Source organism: Rutilus rutilus (genome assembly GCF_951802725.1).
Source record: "Rutilus rutilus genome assembly, chromosome: 17".
Lineage (NCBI taxonomy): Eukaryota > Metazoa > Chordata > Actinopteri > Cypriniformes > Leuciscidae > Rutilus > Rutilus rutilus.
In genome coordinates, this window is record NC_140230.1 from 18,393,529 (window position 1) to 18,416,334 (window position 22,806).

The window sequence follows — 22,806 nt, forward strand, 5'->3', positions numbered from 1 at the left end:
TAAGGCAGTTATTGTAAATGAAATAGTCACAGATAATAGCTTCGATGTACTTTGCCTAACTGAAACCTGGCTTAAACCAAATGATTATTTCGGTCTAAATGAGTCTGCTCCTCCTGGATACTCCTATAAGCATGAGCCCCGTCTAATTGGTCGTGGCGGTGGTGTTGCGACAATTTATAGAGATATTCTCAATGTTACTCAGAAAGCGGGTTATAAGTTTATTTCGTTTGAAGTACTTGTACTAAATGTTACGCTCTTAGATGTTAGAAAAACATCCCTATTATCTCTAGCCTTGGCTACCGTATATAGACCGCCTGGGCCTTACGCTGATTTCCTAAAAGAGTTTGCAGATTTTCTCTCAGACCTATTAGTCAATGTCGATAAAGCATTAATTGTTGGAGATTTTAACATACACGTAGATAATCCAAATGATGCGTTAGGGGCTGCGTTTACAGATTTATTAAATTCATTTGGGGTCAAGCAAAACGTCACCGGACCAACTCATCGTCTTAATCATACACTCGATTTAATTATATCACATGGAACCGATCCAACCGATATAGATATTATACCGCAAAGTGATGAAGTCACTGACCATTACATGGTAACTTGCATATTACGTACTGCTGTAATATGTCATGCAGCGCCGCGTTATCAACCAGGCAGAACAATCCTTCCATCCACCATAGATAATTTCTCAAATTGCTTATCCGATCTGTCTCAGCTGCTGCCTGAACCCAAACAAACAGATGAACTAGAAGAACTAACTAGCACTATGAGCACTATTCTCTCTAGAACATTGGATGTTGTTGCACCTATTAGATTAAAAAAGGTCAGAGAGAAAATTAAAGCACCGTGGTACAACAATACCACGCATGTTCTAAAGAGAGAAACCCGTATTTTAGAGCGTAAATGGAAACAAACTAATTTAGAGGTCTTTAGAATCGCGTGGAAAGACAGTATGTCACGTTATAAAAAGGCCCTAAAAGCAGCCAGGGCTGAGCACCTCCGCAAACTAATAGAAAATAACCAAAATAATCCAAGGTTTTTATTTAACACCGTGGCTAGACTAACAAATAAACAGACATCACCCGAACAAAATATCCCATTACAGTTTAGTAGTAATGATTTTATGAAGTTCTTCACTGAGAAAATAGAAAACATCAGAACCACAATTGTAAACGTTCAATCTTCAGTTGCGCCTTATAATTCAGCCTCAATTATCACCCCGCAAGAACAATTACAGTGCTTTACAACTATAGAACAAATAGAGTTAAATAAACTTATCACTTCCTCTAAAACAACAACATGTTTATTAGATCCGATACCAACTAAACTACTGAAAGAAGTGTTACCTGTAGTGGAAGAGCCTCTCCTTAATATTATTAACTCGTCTTTATCTTTAGGTCATGTTCCAAGAACATTTAAACTGGCAGTTATAAAACCTCTCATTAAGAAACCACAATTAGATCATAATAACCTAGCAAATTATAGACCCATTTCAAATCTTCCATTTATGTCTAAAATATTAGAAAAAGTGGTGTCCGCTCAATTGTGTTCTTTCTTGCAAGAAAATGATATCTATGAGAAGTTTCAGTCTGGTTTCAGGCCGCACCATAGCACTGAAACTGCGCTCGTTAAAATCACAAATGATTTACTTTTAGCTTCTGACCAAGGCTGTATCTCAATACTAGTTTTACTTGATCTTAGTGCTGCGTTCGATACTATAGATCACACAATACTCTTAGATCGACTACAAAATTATACTGGTGTTCAAGGACAAGCATTAAGCTGGTTTAGATCATACTTATCTGACCGCTACCATTTTGTCTATTTAAATGGAGAAAAATCGATCATAACTCCAGTAAACTATGGAGTGCCGCAGGGATCTGTGTTAGGCCCTCTATTATTCTCAGTATATATGATGCCACTTGGAAATATTATAAGGAAACATGGAATTAGTTTCCATTGTTATGCTGATGACACTCAAATATATATTTCATCACGGCCAGATGAAAACGATAAATTATCCAAATTGACAGAGTGTGTTAAAGATATAAAAGATTGGATGACGCGTAATTTTCTTTTATTAAATCCAGACAAAACAGAGGTACTACTTATCGGTTCAAAAAAACGCCCACAAAACCTCTCGCAATACAACTTTAATATAGTAGGATGTCCTGTTACTTTATCCTCTACAGTAAAAGACCTGGGTGTTATACTCGATTGCAACCTGTCTTTCAAAAATCATATTTCATATGTTACAAAAACCGCCTTTTTCCACCTTAGAAACATTGCTAAGCTACGTAATATGCTATCAGTTTCTGATGCAGAAAAGTTAGTTCATGCATTCATGACCTCGAGACTAGATTACTGTAATGCTTTATTAGCCGGTTGTCCTGCATCCTCAATTAACAAGCTACAGTTAGTCCAAAATGCCGCCGCTAGAGTTCTTACTAGATCAAGAAAATATGATCATATAACACCGATTTTATCATCACTGCATTGGTTACCTATAAAGTTCCGTATTAATTACAAGGTATTGCTACTGACTTATAAAGCCCTAAACGGCTTAGCTCCAGTCTATTTAACGGATCTTCTATCGCCCTATAATCCATCGCGCTCTTTAAGATCACTAAATTCAAGGCTTTTGGTCATACCTAGGATATCCAGAACCACCAAAGGAGGGAGAGCATTTTCACATTTAGCTCCAAAACTCTGGAATAGCCTTCCTGATACTGTTCGTTGCTCAGACTCGCTCTCCCAGTTTAAAACTAGATTAAAGTCGCATCTCTTCAGCCAGGCATTCATATAATATTTTTAATCTTACAGTCCAAATTACAATCCGGCCTCTAGTTAATAAACGCCAGAGGAGAACTGGCCCCCGACTGAGCCTGGGTTCTCCCAAGGTTTTTTTTTCTCCATTGGGTCACCTGATGGAGTTTTAGGACACTATTAGGTCACTTGATGGAGTTTTTCGGTTCCTTGCCACTGTTGCCTTTGGCTTGCTCAGTTGGGGATATTCTGGATATCTAATTTGATTTTATCAATAAATTCCACTAGAAACAAACCTTGTTGTATTATTTTAATTTAATACTGTGAAGCTGCTTTGATACAATCTGTATTGTGAAAAGCGCTATACAAATATACTTGACTTGACTTGACTTGACATTGCGAGTGCTAGAGCCCCTTCTACAAGGAGGCTATATTCTTCCAAATGGAAGGTTTTTGAGGCATGGTGCTTAGCACATGATAGGAGTCCAGTTAACTGCCCTGTTGGTTCAGTACTAGAATTCCTGCAGGAGAAGTTTGCTTCTGGAGCAGCTGCTACCACTCTCAGAGTTTATGTCGCAGCTATTGCAGCACATAGGGAATCGGACGAGATTCCCCTGGGGAAACTAAGGTTAGTTTCGGCCTTCATGCGTGGGGTTAAGCGCCTGAAACCGGCTCGCTCCCCTAGAGTTCCTGTCATATAATATACAATAAGTAGAGCAGTGTGATTGATTGGTTAACCTTACTTTATTTTGGAAATTATTATTGATTGATATAGCAATTTCTGCCTTAACTTTCATATTTGTTTGCTGTGGATTAATTTATTATATTGTTTGTGGTGGATTCATTTTTATATTGTTTGCTGTGGTTTTCCTTGTTTGCTGTGATTTTTGCTGGACCATTGATGGTACTGTTTTTCCTCCTTCACAAACTGCAACAATAACGAACACTAATTGACACACCTGTAGAACCCCAATCACATCAGCGATCTAATTTGCCAGCTGATCAGATCACTCCCAATAAAAAGGACGCTAGATCTCTTACTGAGAGAGAGAACGCTCTGGACAGATGAACGAGCTGTGTGCTGAAGCGGACTTTTGCTGATCTTCTTTTCCCTCTGTGTTGTTGTTGGCTGGATTTCCTGTGCCTGGTGGAGCCGAATCCCAGACTCTGTAGTGTCAACGCTCACAAAACTCCGACTAAAGGGAAGTGGTTCTTTTTTTCCCACGCTGATGCGTGTGTGTTTTTTAACATCTGAGTTAAAGGAGGCGTTCTTAGATGTCCATTTCTGCTAAGGTGACAGATCCAGGAGCCGACGGCAGAGTAGCAGACACGATAACATTGTTGATGAGCCCACTTGAAGTAGGAAAGGAATGTTGTCATTTTAGTCATCTAAGATTTTAAGTTACCGGGCTACGAGCAAGCTGCCCATTGATTTCACGATCTCTCCACTGACAGACGCAGAGCGGCGCCGCGAAAATCCTGGTCCGGGATTTTTCGGGATTGGAATTGGCTGTTTGAGGTCTCGCTGAAACAGACATCCTTTGCCGGCGGCAGGGGAAACACGGAGCTAAATCCGGATTTGACTGGATTTGGGTATTGTTTCACCCTGGGACAGAATATTGGACAATTCATGTTTTTTATTGTCTCCCCTGGTTTTTGAGGATGAAATTGTGATTTTTGCTGCCCTTTTAAATTTAACTTTTAAAAAGAATAATAAAATACTATTTTGATATTTCTTGTGTCTTTCTCTCTGTGTTGGTGTGGCTGGGAATCTAGATTTATTTAAGATTAACAGACTTCCAATCTGTTACATTCCCTCATGGGACCTTTCTGTTGTCCTAGAGGGTTTGACGAAGGCTCCCTTTGAGCCCTTGGAGTCAGCTCCGGAGCGGATTCTGACGCTCAAGGTTTCTCTTTTGTTGGCTTTGTCCTCATTAAAGCGGGTAGGAGACTTACAAGCTCTTTCTGTTAGCGAGTCTTGCTTGGACTTTGCTCCTGGCTTGGTCAAGGTTTCCTTGAGGCCGAGACCAGGGTATGTCCCCAAAGTTCTTTCCACAACTTTCCGCTCGCAGGTGGTTAACCTTAACGCTTTCCACCCTCCTCCATTTTCTTCTGAGGAAGATAGGAAGCTTAACTTGCTCTGCCCAGTTCGTTCTCTTAAGATATATGTAGACCGCTCAGGCGGTTGGAGAAAATCTAACCAGCTTCTGGTTTGCTTCGGTGCTCGCCGCCGTGGGCTTGCTGCATCAAAGCAGAGGATTTCTCACTGGGTCACAGAAGCTATCTCGTTGGCTTACGAGGTGCGTGGCTTACCTTCACCTCTTAGCGTTAGAGCACATTCCACCAGAAGTGTGGCATCTTCTCAAGCTCTTTTTAGAGGAGCACTTTTGGAGGACATTTGTGTTGCGGCAGGCTGGTCCTCTCCGCACACTTTTGTAAGGTTCTATAATTTGGATCTTGACATGACCCCGGGTTCCCAGGTTCTTTCTGTTTGAACTCATCTTGGTCGTTGTCTCTTTATGTACCAGTCATTGAAAGCGCTCTAGCTTGGCGAGTTTGGTAGTCCGTTCCCACTGCGCTATCCGCAGCGTTGAGTGAACCTATGAAAGAGAACGTCTCTGGTTACTTACGTAACCTATGTTCTCTGAATAGGGAACGAGACGCTGCGTTAGCTGCCAAGCTCCTCGCGCTGCTGACAGTTTTTCTTTTCGGCAGAGAAATCTGAGGAGCAGATGGCGCGCGCGAATATGTAATGATGCGACGTAAGAGCGTCGGGGCGGAGCCAGATTGCGCGGGCGCCATCAGCCAATGAATTGGCGTGATTCTATAGGGCTTCAGACAATCGGCACATTCAGAGAATATCCCACTGCGCTATCCGCAGCGTCTCGTTCCCTATTCAGAGAACATAGGTTACGTAAGTAACCAGAGACGTTTTCTCCAGATAACTAATAATTTTTACAACAGAAATGAATCAATGCTGAATTGGTAACACTTTAGAATAATGGTTCGTCATTAATAAGTAACTATGCAGGAAGTAATGCAGGACTAATGAGTAGTACTACATTAACACTTCAGCAACTACTATTAATTAATATTAACTAATCAGTAAGTAATATCAAATTAAGAACTATATTTCCTTATTAGGTAATCAATAATTACTTAAAGAGATTGGCATCATTAAGAACTAATAGGTAATTATGACAAATTATTAAAAATTACTAATTAATTACTAATCACAACATTAACGTGTCTGAGACGTTAGCAATTTTCTTAACGTGGTCATAAAATGCATCACTAAATATACCTCCTTTCTGAAACAGGCCCCTGAGCACGAAACACGGGACCTGATGGCTCTTTTTAATCAATCAAAACATATACAGCAGTGTAATCTGATTCAACAAATGACTCTAGGAGTAGTTTTATTTGGTCAAAAACATACAGCTTACTAATTAATTGTGAGACATACATAAATGTGTTTGTATGTTGCATATAAAAAGACTGTGAAATTCATTTAAAACCTTTTGCAATAACTATAAAGAGAAATGTGTTAATCATTAAAATTATCTCTACATTTGGAACATATTTTTTTTTCATTAAAAGAACTTCATTCAATCATTAATGGAACCATTAAAGAACCAGAATCATTAAATAATGATTCCATTCATACTCATTATCTTATCTATTTCCTAGAAACTGACTGTGGTCTCTCAGTTCCTTTACAGTTCCGTTAAATAAAGCATTTCTGAGCATCTCTGCATCAGACACAAAACCCTCAAGCACAGAAATAGTTTAAAAAATGATGCTTATCAATGTAGCCTGCAAACAGTAACGATGCAACATTATATTCACAATGACATCTACAATGAAAAACCAATGTCAGTTCTGAGCTGACAGGCACATTCTGCACAGGAACAAAACAACTTTCAGAAAGTCACTTCTGACACTGTCATAATCCACTGCATCTGTATCCTAAAGGTATAAATCCGCACAATAAGAGGTTCTCCTCAGAAAAACTGCACAAGGAAAAATTTGTAATGATGAAAAATACTTTTCACTGTATTATACATTATACATACATTAAATACATTTGACATAGGCTACTTAATACAATTATTATTGACAAACACAATTTAGTATTACAATAAGCATTACTGAAAGCATTTGCTCAATCGGTTCAAACACCAAATTTTCATTCCTGTCATATTGTGATTAAAGTTTACATTGCCTGTTTTCATAATCACTGCAAACTGACAGTTAACAAAATCTAAGAATAAAACTGTCCTTCATTTTCTGAACTTTGTACAAGCAAGACATCAGTATATCTTCCTAAATGAATAATAAAGCAATAACATTAACTGAACAGCTACTATAAAACAAACATCCCAAACTAACCAAAATACTACAAATAAATCTGATCACCACTGGGGTTTGTTTGTTAACATGTGAAAGACAGTAATTATAATGGCACTGAATGAAACCCGAAGGAGTCAATTAAATATTCCTATATTCACCATAATACACGGTCTGTGTATAATTAATGAGTGTTTTACTCATTTGTGACGGTTCTTGTTCACAGAGGAATAAAGTTGACTGCCGTTATCCTGAGGTCCAGCTGTTGCTCCGCTGATGGAAGCGTAAGTCACTTTATCATCATCATCATGAACCTGAATGAACATCACAGATATTGTCAAACAAGTTTCAAGTTTCAACCCACAAATATTACAGCCTCTTGTTAGATTGTAAAGGGATACTCCACTTTAAAATGAAAATTCTGTCATCATATACTCACTCTCATGTTGTTTCAAACCTGTATTAATTTCTTTCTTCTGCTGAACAGAAAGGAAGATATTTAGAAGAATGTCAGTAACCAGACAGTTTCTGATCTCATTGACTTCCATAGTAGGAAAAATATATACTATGGAAGTCAATGAGACCAGAAACTGTCTGGTTACTGACATTCTTCTAAATATCTTCCTTTCTGTTCAGCAGAAGAAAGAAATTCATAAAGGATTGAAACAACATGAGGGTGAGTATATGATGACAGAATTTTCATTTTAAAGTGGAGTATCCCTTTAACTCAAGAGAGTTAGAAGAATGCATTTAAGAATGAAACTGATTTAGGTATAGCATATAAACTATCAGTTTGAGAGATGGATGGACATTGATGTAGGAAGTGTTTAGTCACCTTGTTCTCTTTGGCTTGCTTTTTACAGTACGTGGCAACCTCAGTATAAGTCACATCATCTTTCTGCTCCTAAACAATGAAAATATGTAGAACCAAGTTATGAAATACAAATGTTGCATCATGTTTTCAAATATATTTATTCTTATTGGTAACATTTACAAAAGAAACGGTACAAATACTGTATACTAACTTGACATTTAGCTGAAGCTTTTATCTAACGTGACTAAAAACACATTCAGGGATCATTTACCCTGGAGCAGTGATTATGGACACAATAATAATAGCTTATGGATCAACCTCTTGGTTTTTGGCATTACAATACTTACCACAGAGTCATCATCAGTCCCTCTTTTGTTATCTGAAAAATAATGGTGCCCCATTTATTAGGAATACTTATGATAAAGACAGAAAAACAAAACACAGAATGTCTGTAATGCAAGTTAAAAGTGTCTAGAAGAATTCAAAACTTTATTATGTCTTGGTAATTTATTGATTCCTCTTCACTTATTACAGGAATTATGTTAAAATTACATAATTTGCTAATCAACTAAATCTGACAAAACCATAGTTCAAAACAAACACGTCAACATCTTTACCATCATATTTTTTCCAAATGAACTTTCCATGACAAACCCAAAACTAGTGTGCTTTTCTGTAAAGTCAGATTTCTTGGATTCTTTGTCTATTGTAAAGAAATATGAGAAAATAAATCTCACCAGCTTTTGTATTTTTTTTCCGAATCAGCCAAAAAATAACAGCAAGGAGAACAGCCAATGCTGCAACAACACCAACAACCACTAACGGCAAGACAGTCGCTGAAGGAGAGATTATATAGAGGGACACATTCAGATCCAGATGAAGACAACAGCAGAATATCTATTGTACATTACTATCATTTTTACCAAAGATATAAAAACAACAACAACTACTGACAGCAATATAAAATGATTAATTTTTAATATCATAATTACAGTATCTTGATATTGATATTATCTTGAAATTAATATTTGTAGATGATGAGTTTACAAAAAGCTTTTCTGGTTACAGTTTATTTCGATAGTCCACTTTAGACATTCTAATAACTTTAACTTTGCAACTACATGCCAACTAACTCTCTATTAGTATTAATAGGAAAAATGAATATGATAAAAGTACTACTGTAACTGCATGGCACTGTGAAATTAATAAGACATACATAGGGTGACTGGGTATGTAATGTGGTTGTAACACTTTTGGTTCAGTATCTGTAACTCACAAAGTTTTTGAGCTAGAGTGCTCAAACATTTATTCAAAGTACCCACATTCGTTTACTACAAAAGGCACTCATTTAAACCTCTGTAAGAATATTACAGCCCTTATGATGTCAAATAAATGGTTGTAAATTGTAAAAAAAAAAAAAAAAAAAAGCAAAACAAAGTTTTGCAATAACATTATGCAATATGCTTAAAAAACAGGTTTATTGAAACAATCCAAAAGAACAATCTAAAACAACGCATCTCTCTTTCTGTGACTGACCATAACTCAAATCCACGAACTGTTTGACTCAGGAGTGTGTGCAAATTAACAGTGGTTATGATTAGTTATAATTATTAAATGCTTGACTCCAGTGTACCTGTGTAAAGAACATGTAACAAAAAACACTATCAATATGTGTGTGAGTTTGTGTGTGAATATTCTCAATCATAGGTGACAAATTAGCATTGTTAACCCTGGAGTGCAGGTTTGGTGGCCCAGAAACTGCAAAGAGCACTTTGCAACTTTGCAAAAGGTTTAGTACTAAACAAAATATTTTGGACAAAATATTTACATTCTTACTACTAAATATATTTTTTCTTCATAAAATCAGCATGTGCCTATTTCCAGCTTTGACAACCACTCATTTGGGATCTGGGAGGAAGTGGGTAAACACTGAAATTAATTTGGGATGTTCCACTTATTGGGGATACTTATTATTCTTAATATTTTTGATCTGCCTGCTTTGACAACATTGTATGAGAACTGAACTGAGCTGGACGATGACATCACTGTTTTCTCCAGATAACTAATGATTTTTACAACAGAAATGAATCAATGCTGAATTGGTAACACTTTAGAATAATGGTTCGTCATTAATAAGAAACTATGCAGGAAGTAATGCAGGACTAATGAGTAGTACTACATTAACACTTCAGCAACTACTATTAATTAATATTAACTAATCAGTAAGTAATATCAAATTTAGAACTATAGTTCCTTATTAGGTAATCAATAATTACTTAAAGAGATTGGCATCATTAAGAACTAATAGGTAATTATGACAAATTATTAAAAATTACTAATTAATTACTAATCACAACATTAACGTGTCTGAGACGTTAGCAATTCTCTCAACGTGGTCATAAAATGCATCACTAAATATTCAAGTGTTACCTAGTCACTATGTAGGAACTAGTGATCTGGACCTAAAGTGAAAAACATCTTTTTCACTTTAAAATAAGGGTCCAGATCACTAGTCCTTGAAGAGTGACTAGGTACTCGAGTAATTAGTGATGCATTTTATGACTATATTCAGAGTAAAAAATTATGACAGATTACGTCTCAGAATCACGATAATGTTCTTTATAATTTATCAGTTAATAGTTATTAATGAGGCTAATCTCATTAAGTAATTATTGATAATAAGGAACTATCTCCTCAATTTGATATTACTTACTGATTAGTTAAGCTTGTTTCTATATTAGTTAATAGTAGTAGCTGAAGTGTTAATGTAGTACTACTCATTAGTCCTGCATTACCTCCTGCATAGTACTTATTAGTGACGGACAAAAAGTGTTACCGCTGAATTTACTTAAACTGGACAATGACTTTCTTCTAGAGCTGCTGTACAGCCAAAACAATCTTTGTTGGATTCATCTCCCGTTACCACAGTAAAGCTGCTTTGAAACAATTTGTATTGTAAAAAGCTCTATGTAAATAAAGGTGACTTGAGTTGAAATGATCATAGGACTCCTAGCTTATCCCTGACTGATGGAATTGGTGGCGTTACAACTCTCCCCATGTTACAACCATATCCGTCTCCCCTAAACACCTTGCTGTGTAGGAATTACAGGTGAAGCTGAAGTCTTCTCAGAGTTTGGGATAATGATCCGTTTATCTGGGTGGAGGACCATATTGTAGAAAAAGAAATAGAAAAACAAAACAAACAAAAACAACAATAACATTAATCTTAAATATATAGGGCCCTATTTGATTTCATTGCCTTACTTTCTTCAACAACTCTGGTTAGCAAAAACTACCTTGTATCCTCATATAGTCTTCTGCTCAAATATATGAGCGATTTCTACAGCTATTAGATCATGTTTTAAAGGAATAGCTCACTTAAAAATGAAAATACTGCATGTCTTCATTTACTCACCCTCAAGTTGTTCTAAACCTGTATGGGTTTCTTTCTTCTGCTGAACACTAAAGAGGATATTTTAAAGAATGTCAGTAACTAAACAGTTGATGGAAGTCAATGGTGTCAATCAACTGTCTGGTTACCGACATTCTTCAAAATGTATTCTCTTGTGTTCAGCAGAAGAAAGAAACCCATACAGGTTTAGAACAACTTGAGGGTGAGCAAATGAAGACATGCAGTATTTTCATTTTTAAGTGAACTTTTCCTTTAACATCTATTGCATCATGCCCTGTATGTTACAATTGTTCTGTTTAATGGTGAAGATTAATGATTATTTTGAGAGTTATTTATACAGACTATACCAGAAATTATTATGGTCATGACTCATGATCCAAAAGGACCTGGACTCAATCATTGACAAAGCTGATTTAAAGAGTTACTTTGCAGATAATGTGTGTGATGATAAAAAAAGAAGCCAGTGCAAAGCACTGAAGTGAGAGACTGATGTGTGTCAGTCCTGTACCTTGTTGTGTTGAATCTGCTGCTGTAGTTCTGCTTGATTTCTTCTCAGAATTTGAGCTGCTGACTGGAGTCAGTGTTGTTGAATCAACTGGAGCTGCAGAAGATGAATGTTTAGATGTAGGACATCAACATCATATTTTCTACTTGATCATTACATCACATGCAGTTTGTTAAATCATCAGTATTTACAGTGCAGTTGTTGAGAAGAGAGGTGATTCAAGAAAATTGATTCAAGAAATGTCGTTTTTTCTTCTTACCTGAATACTTGACAGTATATGTGGCTGAGGTCTTCAGTTGATTTCTCTGAGTAAGCTGACATCTCCACTCTCTGTTGTGATCTTCATTCAGGAGTGTTGTAGTCAGAGTGCTGTTACAGTGTGTTGAGGAGAAGAATATCTGATATCTGGAGTCTGTCATCACACTAACACCAGCCTGATTCACCCAGATCAGCTGAAGTCCCTCAGAACGGACCAAAGTATCACAAGAGACTCCATATGAATACAACTGACAGGAGAGAGTCACAGAGCCTGATCTGATCTCAGTCTGTGAGGATGATGAAGAGACTGAAACAGAAAATAAGACAGAAATCACACTACAGACGTCACTCTTTTCATTACATGTGTGAGTTTTAAGGTATTATTTAAAAAGTTACAGAAACACTGACCATGAAGAACATGCAGATAAACACGTGCTTCAGTTCCTTGTTGTTCTCCACGTCCATTCTCATATTGTCGGCAGGCGTAAAGCCCATAATCTTCTTGTGTGACTTTCTTGATGTTCAGAGAGCAGTCAGACCCCAGACTCAGTCTCTCACGTCTCTCTCTGTCATTCTTCTTTTTCCCTCCAGCAATCAGTTCAACTGTCTCTGAAAGTCTGATATAGTTCCATGTAGTCGATGTGCAGTCAGAAAGAGCATTATTACAGGGCAGACGGACATTTTCACCAGAACTGCTGAACACACGAGTCTCTTCTGCTCCACTGGTACCTACATATTCATATAAAATAATAGTGTTAATTATTTAAACTTTAATGACATACAGCAAATATTTTCTTAATTATTAAAAACTAAAGTGATAACATACTGACACAAAATTTTCAGCACGATAAAACCATCTTTGCCAGTCTCTAAGTAATTTAATTATTTTTGAACAGATGGTTGTTCACATTGTAAATATTTTGCATAATGTCTTATAGACCATATAAAGATTTCTTCACCTGTCAGAAGTGGACAGAGAATGATCAGTCGCAGCAGACACATGTGACACCGATCTGACATTTTCTGTTTCTGTCAGTCTTTCTTTTCATCATAGTTACAGTTCTTCCTTCAATCATCATCAGCTCCTCCTGTGGTTGTGAACTTCCTCTGATCAACTGACTGTTTAGTGCTGACACTATACTGATGCATGATAAAGAAGCGTCTATAAATATATATTGTTTAAAGCAGTTTGGTTTGTTCATAGCGAGGGGCCACTGAAACTCAAGACTGCAATTTTTAAAGGTTCACTGAAATAAATGGATACAGCAACTGAGAAAAATAAAGAATTCTGAAAAATGGACTAAACGTAACATATAAAGGTCATTTATTAGTTGTGTTTTCTCAATTTTTTTTATTGTAATTGAAAGTTATTATTATTTTATGATATCACCATAATTGCTTTTACCATTTTTGTATTGGACTTGTTTTCTAGTTAGTACTTCACACCCAAATGAAAATTCAGAAAATATCATGCTGTCACAAGGCGAGGGAGGGTTGGATCCAAATGCAGGTTTATTAAAATTATACCAAAACACTATTACCGGTAACTCAAAAAAACTGAAAAACAAAACACAAGGAGACTGAACGGAGAACACTAATAATCAGAGCCACAGAAGGACAATAAACAGGTTCTCATTATACTCAAATTGATGCTTCCTTGTTTCATCGTTCCTCCGTCCTCCAGCCTGTGACCTGGAAACCGATCAAAGAAAGTCATCTTGAAGAACATCTCATTTCTCTAATTGCACCATGGAAATTGCGAGGAACGAGGAGCGAGGAAGCTTCCAGAGGAGATATGAGCGAGGATACACAGGTGTATGTATACAGCGGGGGAAATAAGTAGGCTATTGAACACGTCATCATTTTTCTCAGTAAATATATTTCCAAAGGTGCTATTGACATGAAATTTTCACCAGATGTTGGTAACAACCCAAGTAAGCCATACATACAAAGAAACAAACAAAAATAAGTTCAGTGCTCCTCGCAAGATTTCTGATAGAGGAGTGAAAAGAATAATCAGAAGAGTTGTCCAAGAGCCAACACCAAGTTGTATGGTGTTTTTAGAGTAATGTGCACTTCCATTTCTCCTCCAAATATGTCACATTATTATGGCATCCAAACAGTTCAATTTTGCTCTCATGTGACCACACTATATTCTCCCAGTATTTCACTGGCTTTTCCAAATGTTGTGCAGCAAACTTTAAATGAGCTTCAACATGCTTTTTTTTCAGTAATGGAGTCTTGCGTGGTGAGCGTGCATACAGGCCATGGCGGTGGAGTGCATTACTTACTGTTTTCTATGAGACAACAGTACCTGCTATCTGAAGATCTTTTTGAAGCTCTCCACAAGTGATCCTTGGCTCTTGGACAACTCTTCTGATTATTCTTTTCACTCCTCTATCAGAAGTCTTGCGAGGAGCACTGGTCGAGGCAAATTTATGGTGAAATTATTGTCTTTTCACTTCCGTATTATGGCCCCAAAAGTGCTCACTGGGCCATTCAGAAGCTTAGAATGGTGCCTATAACCAATGCCATCATTATGTTTTGCAAACATTTAGGTTGCGAAGGTCTTGAGACAGCTCTTTGCTTTTACCCATCATGAGATGTGTCTTGTGTGACACCTTGGCAATGAGACCTTTTTGTAGGCCATCATTTGGGACTGAACCAGCTGTTATTAATTTCCACTGACAGGGGGCTGGATTGCTTTTTAATTACTGTAAGTTTTCAGCAGTTGTCTTGGCTTTCCATGCCTTTTTGTGCCTCCCTTTCTTCATGTGTTCAATACTTTTTCCCTGTGTTATTTCACATTATTACACATAGCTTAATTTCTGAACTTATTTGTGTTTGTTTCTTTGTATGTATGGCTTACTTGGGTTGTTACCAACATCTGGTGAAAATTTCATGTCAATAGCACCTTTGGAAATATATTTACTGAGAAAAATGATGACGTGTTCAATACTTATTTCCCCCGCTGTATATGCGGAAGTCTGAGCTGAAACGTGAGGAAAGGAAACGAGGATGCACAAATAAGAAAGGAGAAGCACCACAAAGGGTAGTAGACTAACAAAACACACTAATGCCGGGGACACACTTTACGACTGTAAGGCAGATTATGAATGTAATTTTATACTTACGACTGATCATACCCAAACATGCAGAGTCAGAGACAGTTGCGTTCAGCCTGTGTTCACTGTTCACAGTCAGTGTTTAATATCTGCTGCAGTCATTGGAAACAGTCTGTGTTCAGTTCAGTCTTAGAGGGTTCCAGCTAGTCGTTAAGTGTGTCCCCAGGCATTAGAGAAACAATCAAAGACTAATGAGGGGAACAGGAACCAGGCACACTACAAAACAAGACTCCAAGGAACAAAAGCACTCGGAACAAAAAACATGGTTGTATACATAATACCAATATGTTTATATCAGGTGTGAGATCTGTCCACTCTGTGTGTGCAGTTCTCACCCTATACTCAGTTATCCACCAGCTTTTAAAACACACATCAACACCCTAGCTACCACCCCATGTACCCTAGCAACCACACATCAACACCTTAGCAACCAGCACAAGTACCCTAGTAACCACATAGCAACACCCTAGCAACTGCATAGCAACTACCCAGAGTACTTTAACAATTGCATAGCAACACTAGCAACCACCTCAAGAACCCTAGCAACTGCATATCAACAACCTACCAACCACCCAGCCTAGCAACACCCTATCTAATATTTTTAGTCTATCTATCTATCTATCTACCCTTACGAAAAAAAAGTATACTTCAAGTTCATTTTATGGAGTATACTTGAGTAATGTTCAAGTATATTTTTAAGTATACTTTATGTAGTAAGTATACTAATGTCAATATGTACTAGTAGTAAACTTGTAAGTGTACTATTTTAATACCGTTTGAGACTAAATTGGCCCACTTGAAGTATATAAAAGTATATGTTTAAGTGTACTATAAGTGTAACAGTAGTAAACTTTAAGTGCACAACTAGTTCAATTATGTTTCTCATTTGTACTGCAAGTGAACTTATGAGTATACTAGTAGTTTACTATTTTAATACTTGTAGCAACTTTGAAGTATACTCTCAGTAAACTATTATTCTATTATTCTATTATTGTACTGTATTCCACTCTCCCCTCAAGTTCACATACAGTTCTCACATTATGAACACACATGCATTACCTTGTTTGCCCTGTGATGTGAGTATGGGTCTGTTCCCACTCTGAGAGATGTCTTCTGTGAACTCTTGTAAACTGGTGTAATTTTCAATATCTTCCATCTTAAAACATAAAGTTCAGTAAATCTGTCGGCCACCGTCTTCTTTATTTAATAGCAGAGCTTTTTAAGTAATGTCTTTATCTTGTAGTCCTGTCCTCCAGATCACCAACAATGAAACAACAGTCCATGAAGAGGAGAGCAATCAAAGGAGAGCTTCCCTGGAAGAATTAAGAAGAGAAAGGTCTTCCTGAGTTTTCTCTGCTCAGACTTGTCCGAACTGCTCCTTTTTACAGCTCTCTCGGCTCTAACTTTTATCCCCTTTTCTCTCCCTCCCCCGTATTTCGGTGGTCACGTGCCCATTTCAGGGTTGGAAGAAGATAAACACTGGCAGGAAGAATTAGAAGAGAGATGGTTATGCAATACTGATTTTTTTTTTTTTTATGAGTCAGTTGTAGACTGTTCTAGCCAATACGAAGAACAGTTTGTTCATAATAGTGTAATATGTTTTTTCCCACATATATTCCTGTAAAATGTTTCATACTGAACAAGTTGTGAAATCCAGCTGTACACAAAACATCAAAACCAAGTTTGTATTTCATTTCAGATGATTTACTTGCGTGTGTACAATGGAGTCTTAAGGTTAAAAGCAACTTAATTATTTAGAGGTGAAACATATAATTAGGCTTTTAATTCCCTTTTCTGGGAAATTGTGCCTAATCTGACATCTGATTATTGAAGTTATTACAGCCATACTTTTTAACTGGTCCGCACAAAGCAGTGCTTAACCTGTATGAACTTAATTCGTGTGCTGAACACAAAAGATGATATTTTGAAGAATGTGGGTAACTAAAAAAAATAAAAAATACTATGGAAGTCATTAGGGAGCAGGAACTGTTTGGTTACCAACATTCTTCAAAATATCTTCCTTTATGTTGAACTGAAGAAAGAACTTCATACGTTTAGAATAACTTGAGGGCGAGTAAATAAATAATAACAGAATACAATTTTGGGGGTGAATTAACCCTTTCACATAGCAAAATAGATAGTTTTATGAACTTTTAAAAATGCTTCTTATCTCTTTTGGTGTCATTCCATCGGTCAGTATTTTGGTGGAAATCCTTAAAACCGAAAAACTATGTAAACTAAAAAAATCCCAGACCACATTACATGGGTTTCTGTGGCTAGGGTTAAACACTATATCACTAAAGGTTTTGGCAAACTCTCTTTTGCTACTTTCAGAGACTGATGAGACATAAAACTGATGTGTAGGAAAAAAAACAAGTCAAAAGCATGACTCAACACTGTCACAAAATCATTACGCAAGATTTTGGTCAATCCATGACTCGGAATTTATGCAAACTAATCTGGCCTGATTTAATATGACACTGCTGTTTTAATATTTAACTGACAGAGCTCTGTACTGACAGGTATTCTTCTCTGGATCAGAATATAGACATTTTAGACCATACATAATGTATGTTTTGTATATCTTCGTCACAACATCACACTATTTTTCCTGTGGAGACGAATTTCTTTTTGCTATTCTGTCTCCATCTTTTTTTTTTTCAGTTTAACTTTTCCTATGCGTGACTGAGCCATTCCCCAGATAGCAGTCACTTTCCTACTTGAGATAAAAAGGACCTTCAATGAGTAGAGAAAAACCCCGAATGAATACGTATGAATACATGAATACATATGAATCATGAGGGAGTATATACTCCTGACTCTTGTTAATACGTTTGAATATGACAGTATATATAAATCACAGCATCACTGTGGTGTGGTGTTTTACATCGTTTATCCTCCCTCTGTCAAAGAAAATTCATTTTCATTCCACTGCTGTGGAGAAATGAATAAATTCCGCTAAATGAATAAATGGAAATGTGAATGTAAAACCTCAATTGTATTAGTTTAGATTGACCTTTCGCTTGTGTATATTTTACCGTGTCATGTATGCCTTCTCAGATGTTTCTGTCTCTTGCAGCTGTTCGTTTATCATAAAAAGGTTATTCTGCATGGCCTCGGCTGCATTCCTTTTCTATCTCCAGCTGTTTCTTCACTTCCTGTTCCTGCTTTCTTAAAAACAGCTGCATCTCCTCCAAACACACAACAGATCTTTTCTGAAAGCAATAATTATTATTATTATAATATTAATTTAAAAACATACAAACATTAACTGACTTTAGTATCAAAAATCACTTTGAGATAGGCCCTAACTGCGATGTAATACTGTAATTGTCTGTTATTATTAAAAAATGTTATGCCATATTTAGTTCCCTGTTGCCTTTGGCAAAACAGTTAAAATAAATCCCAGTCCATCCTTCTGGGATGAATTGAACTTATTCAATGGCAATTAATGTCTTTTTAAGGAAGTCTGCTGGAGTCTTTTTATGTACTTTAGGATAAAAAGACTCCAGCAGACTTCCTTAAAAAGACATTAATTGCCATTGAATAAGTTCAATTCAACAAGCTTTGTAATGTCTTAAAAAGCAGTGAGTTGAAACACTTGATTTTATTCCTCTTTCAAAAACGCTGTTCATTTTGTAAATAAAATCCTTGATTTTTCCCTCCATCCACCAAAACACTCAGAATACCTAAAACACCATTATTACTATAAGATTGATAAAAAATTATTCAAGGTATGATACTGTGCGTGAAAAAATAGTAAACGTTTTTTTTCTTTTTTACTGTCGACACCCAGTACCCCCTTGTGATCCCAAGACTTAAATCCTTGTCTTAGAGATTTACTATGGACTTTATGTGTGGTCCATCTGTGTCACAGCTTGTTCCACAAAAGAAAGAGAGATGTGTATCTAATCGCATTAGTTTTATTAAATTAATAAAACAAAACTACTCTGGAGCACAGCACAAGAAAATAAAAAGAGAACCACAAAATTATCCAATACATCAACAATGACGGATAAATAACTAAACTCAACAGGGGGTATAAATATACAGGATAACAAGGAACTAAACAAGAAACAGGTGAACATCATAATCAGTACCACAAATGTATGTTCTATAATATAGTATGGACGTGTGTGTGAATGTTATTTGGACGTCCTACGTGCCATGTTGGCACTGTCATGTGACTTACCAGCATCAGTTGCGTCACTTTACTGTCATTCACAGATTCTCTCCTGCAGCCTCATGGGAAAGTAAAGCGTCGTACGCACAACACTTCAGAATCTCACCAGAAGAAGTATCTGGGTACTTTTCGTCTACTCTTATGAGTACTGTGAATTCGGACATACTTGCCTACAATCCAAAACAGGCCTACAAAATAGAAGGTTTGATTTATAGATACATCTATTTATCTCCACACCGCTCTGTGTGAATGAGAGACATTTTGTCTGCATTGCAAAACACAACCTGACGTGTCTCACTGTCACTGGGGATATTTTGGGGATATTTAATTTGATTTTATCAATCAATAAATTCCACTAGAAACAAACCTTGTTGTATTATTTTAATTTAATACTGTGAAGCTGCTTTGATACAATCTGTATTGTGAAAAGCGCTATACAAATATACTTGACTTGACTTGACTTGACTGTCTAGAATAAACCCCAACTCTTCTGGTTATTATCTGGCTGACAATTAGGGTTTTTTCACTGCCCCTTACAGCATACACTGTCATCTGTATGTTGATTGTCATCTTTTACTGAAAGAGATATGTTCTCAAAACATTTAGAAAATAATGCCTGCCAGAGAGAACCATTCTTCTCCTTTGGGTAATATCTAACTGTAAGTCCACGTTCCCATCCTGGTTCAACTCCCATGTCAACCTCCCAGTACATCTGACCAGGTTGTATGTTCTCCACAAAATTTTCCTTATAACCTTTGTGAAACTTCTGGAATTTGGCAAAGCAATCTTCCCCTTGAGACTGCAGATGGCTATCTTTTCTGATTCATGTCTATGTCTATAACGTATCTAATAGATCTAAGAAAAAAACCTAGACATTTATAGGCCATAATGTTACTTGTATTTTGTGCATATTTTATGTTTAATAATAGTATATTTTTCTGTGTTTATCTTCTATTTTTTTGTTTCCTATGTAATGTTTCTAAACTATGTATTTGGTATTTAACATGGTGTCTCTTTAAGAGAATAGGATATGAATGTTTAGAGGATGTATTATTTAAGCCTGTAGTGGCATTACTTATCTGTGTGATCAGCTGTGGAAGCACATGGCTTTTCCTGTCTTTTGTTTGCTTCTGTTCTGTTTGGAAACTAGAATAAATCAGTTTTTTGTTAAGGAAAATGATGCGTGTAGAGACTTTACAGACACAGATAATCACCAAATTATGGACTTTACCTTTATGGTTGTGTTTAATAACAGAAATAAAAATGTGAGTGTGTTAAATAATTTTTCATAAAACATTACCATGAGAGATGTTCATTAGGGCTCAACTCACCATGTTTAACGGTTATGGGTAGGTTTAGGTCTGGGATAGGGTTAGGGTTAGACCGCTAGGAGGCGCCTTCTGGCCCATATCTATCTGCGTCTCAAATTGACGCTAAAGGGTGACATGTGCGTTCGATGTAGACGAAATGTCAAAAGCGTCAGTATATGACGCCTTGGGATGAGAACGGGCTGCTCATTCATTCATCCCACCAGGGTCAATAAGTGCTCTCACAGTCACATTATGTTGCTTCTAATTTCTTAAATTGTGCGTCCTTGATTTCTTTCCTTGCTTTCTTTCCTCACGTCATAGCAACTTACTCCCAACCCAAGGACGCACTTAAGTATCACGTAAAATTTTCATCAGCTGCGCTCAAGGGATCTTGCCTTATGTTGTTTAAGTTTGGTTATCTAAGAAATTCATAATAAATAATAATAAAGCATGATACCCTGTTGAAATATGTAAGCTGTATGATTTAATTAAATTGCAAAATGTAAAACATAAATTAACATTATTGTGACAGATATGAAGGGGGAGGAGAATTAAACGTGCATCAAGTTTTTCGACAAGAAAGACACATACACCTGTGCATCCTCGCTCATATCTCCTCTGGAAGCTTCCTCACTCATCGTGGTGCAATTCTTCTTCTTCTTTTGAATTTAATGGCGGTTGGCAAATTAGTGCCATAAATTAGCCAATTAGTGAATTGAGATGTCTTTCAAGAAATCCCTCAATAAAAAACACATTATTATAGGCCTACAAAAAGCTGTCATTACAGTTTCATCCTGTCAAAATGATCTCCTAGCTTCCTCTACAGGCTTGAAACTGTGTCCAGTGTGTTTCTCTCCCTCCTTGCAGATGAGGCAAACCAATCTCAGATCGTTCTCACAGAGTTGCTCTTCATGGTCAGGACACAACAGTTCTTGTGCTTTCCTTGGAGTCTGTTGTTTTGTCTTGCGCTGTTGTTGAACGACGTCCACAACGTTTCTCAGAACTCGGTTACCTTTAACATCCTGTCTGGTGAAGTTTCTCTGCATTCAGGGCATTTGTGAGCATCTTCACTCGATTCCAAATAACTTGTAATACACTGTCGGCAGAAAGCATGCTCACAGGGCAAACTTACTGGATCTCGGAAGTCACTCAAACACACTGGACACATGAGGTGGAGAGACAACGTAGAATGTTCAGTGATGTTCAGTGAAAAACAGAAAGCTTCCCCTGTTGAAGTCCGACTATAGTATGTATATACGCTCCTGATGGAACAATGAAGCTGTAGAGTTTGTTCAGTCTTTTATTGAGTGAGATCACACCCTCTCGCATTAGTGAACAGAATGTTTTACTTCTGCATTGAATTCAGTCCTTTATAAAACAGTATTGCAAACAACTAAAAAGAATTTGTTAGTATTAGTTAATGCATGAGCTAAATGCACTATTAGGTTATAAATATACAATAAATATACAAGTGAAAAGTTTGTTTTTTGGACTTTCCTAATGGAAAAAGTGGAGAACTTTGAGTTACGAAAGTTAAAAATGGATTGTGGAGTTTTTACAACCATAAAGGGATAGTTCCCCCCAAATTTTTAATTCTGTCATCATTTCCTCACCCATTATTTGTTCCAAACCTGTATGAATTTCTTTCTTCTGCTGAACACAAAATAATATATTTTGAAGAATATGGGTAACCAAACAGTTGAAGGACCCCACTGGCTTCCATATGGGAAAAGAAAAGACTGTAAGTCAGTGGGGTCCATCAACTGTTTGGTTACCCATATTCTTAAAAATATCTTATTTTGTGTTCAGCAGAAGAAAGAAATTCAGGTTTGAAATTGAAGGGTGAGTAAATTATGATAGAATTTTCAGTTTTGGGTAAACTATCCCTATTGTTTATCTCTAAATACATTGGGTTATTTTTGTAGGGTGCACCATTTTTAAACCATTTGTTCAGCTGTTTTGTAAATATTACATGGAAAAAGTTGACAGAATTAACAATGGGCATGTCAACACAAGCTTAAAACAAGCATTGGCCTACGTACATACAAGCAAAAGTATTTGTGCAAATACAATA

The 22,806-nt window shown here is 36.7% G+C and overlaps 2 protein-coding genes across 4 annotated transcripts; both read right to left on the reverse strand.

Moving 5' to 3' along the window:
- Window positions 1-6,167: 6,167 nt before the first annotated feature.
- Window positions 6,168-16,676, reverse strand: LOC311306952 (uncharacterized protein). 3 transcript variants are annotated; one of them, XM_084435607.1, is made up of 9 exons: window positions 16,299-16,676; window positions 12,523-12,843; window positions 12,116-12,421; window positions 11,860-11,952; window positions 11,028-11,093; window positions 8,677-8,775; window positions 8,287-8,318; window positions 7,961-8,029; window positions 6,168-7,439 (listed from the first exon to the last, which is right to left on the reverse strand). In XM_084435607.1, the coding sequence occupies exons 1-9, from the start codon at window positions 16,393-16,395 to the stop codon at window positions 7,326-7,328; spliced, it is 1,197 nt and encodes a 398-aa protein (XP_084291733.1). In that variant the 5' UTR covers window positions 16,396-16,676; the 3' UTR covers window positions 6,168-7,325. The 3 variants fall into 3 exon arrangements, with proteins under 3 accessions (XP_084291733.1, XP_084291734.1, XP_084291735.1); XM_084435608.1 differs by lacking the exon at window positions 11,028-11,093 and having other exon boundaries at window positions 16,299-16,674; XM_084435609.1 differs by lacking the exons at window positions 11,028-11,093; window positions 16,299-16,676 and adding an exon at window positions 13,074-13,254.
- Window positions 16,677-19,643: 2,967 nt separating this feature from the next.
- On the reverse strand, window positions 19,644-22,089 carry LOC311276382 (tripartite motif-containing protein 12A; the record flags this gene model as incomplete). The annotated part of the gene is given in 5 exon segments (XM_084386018.1): window positions 19,644-19,725; window positions 19,950-20,221; window positions 21,548-21,771; window positions 21,774-21,994; window positions 22,082-22,089. Coding segments are annotated over 5 exon segments (807 nt in total).
- Between the last annotated feature and the right edge of the window lie 717 nt (window positions 22,090-22,806).

Bases quoted from the DNA above. Each gene is read 5' to 3' on its own strand.
- LOC311306952 (XM_084435607.1), bottom strand. From the start codon at position 16,395: ATGGAAGATATTGAAAATTACACCAGTTTACAAGAGTTCACAGAAGAC. The intron at 11,953-12,115 runs GTAAGAAGAAAA...CATCTTCTGCAG, and splicing joins ATATACTGTCAAGTATTCAG to CTCCAGTTGATTCAACAACA. The intron at 8,776-11,027 runs GTGTTTAGGGGA...TCTCTCCTTCAG, and splicing joins TGTAATTCCTACACAGCAAG to CGACTGTCTTGCCGTTAGTG.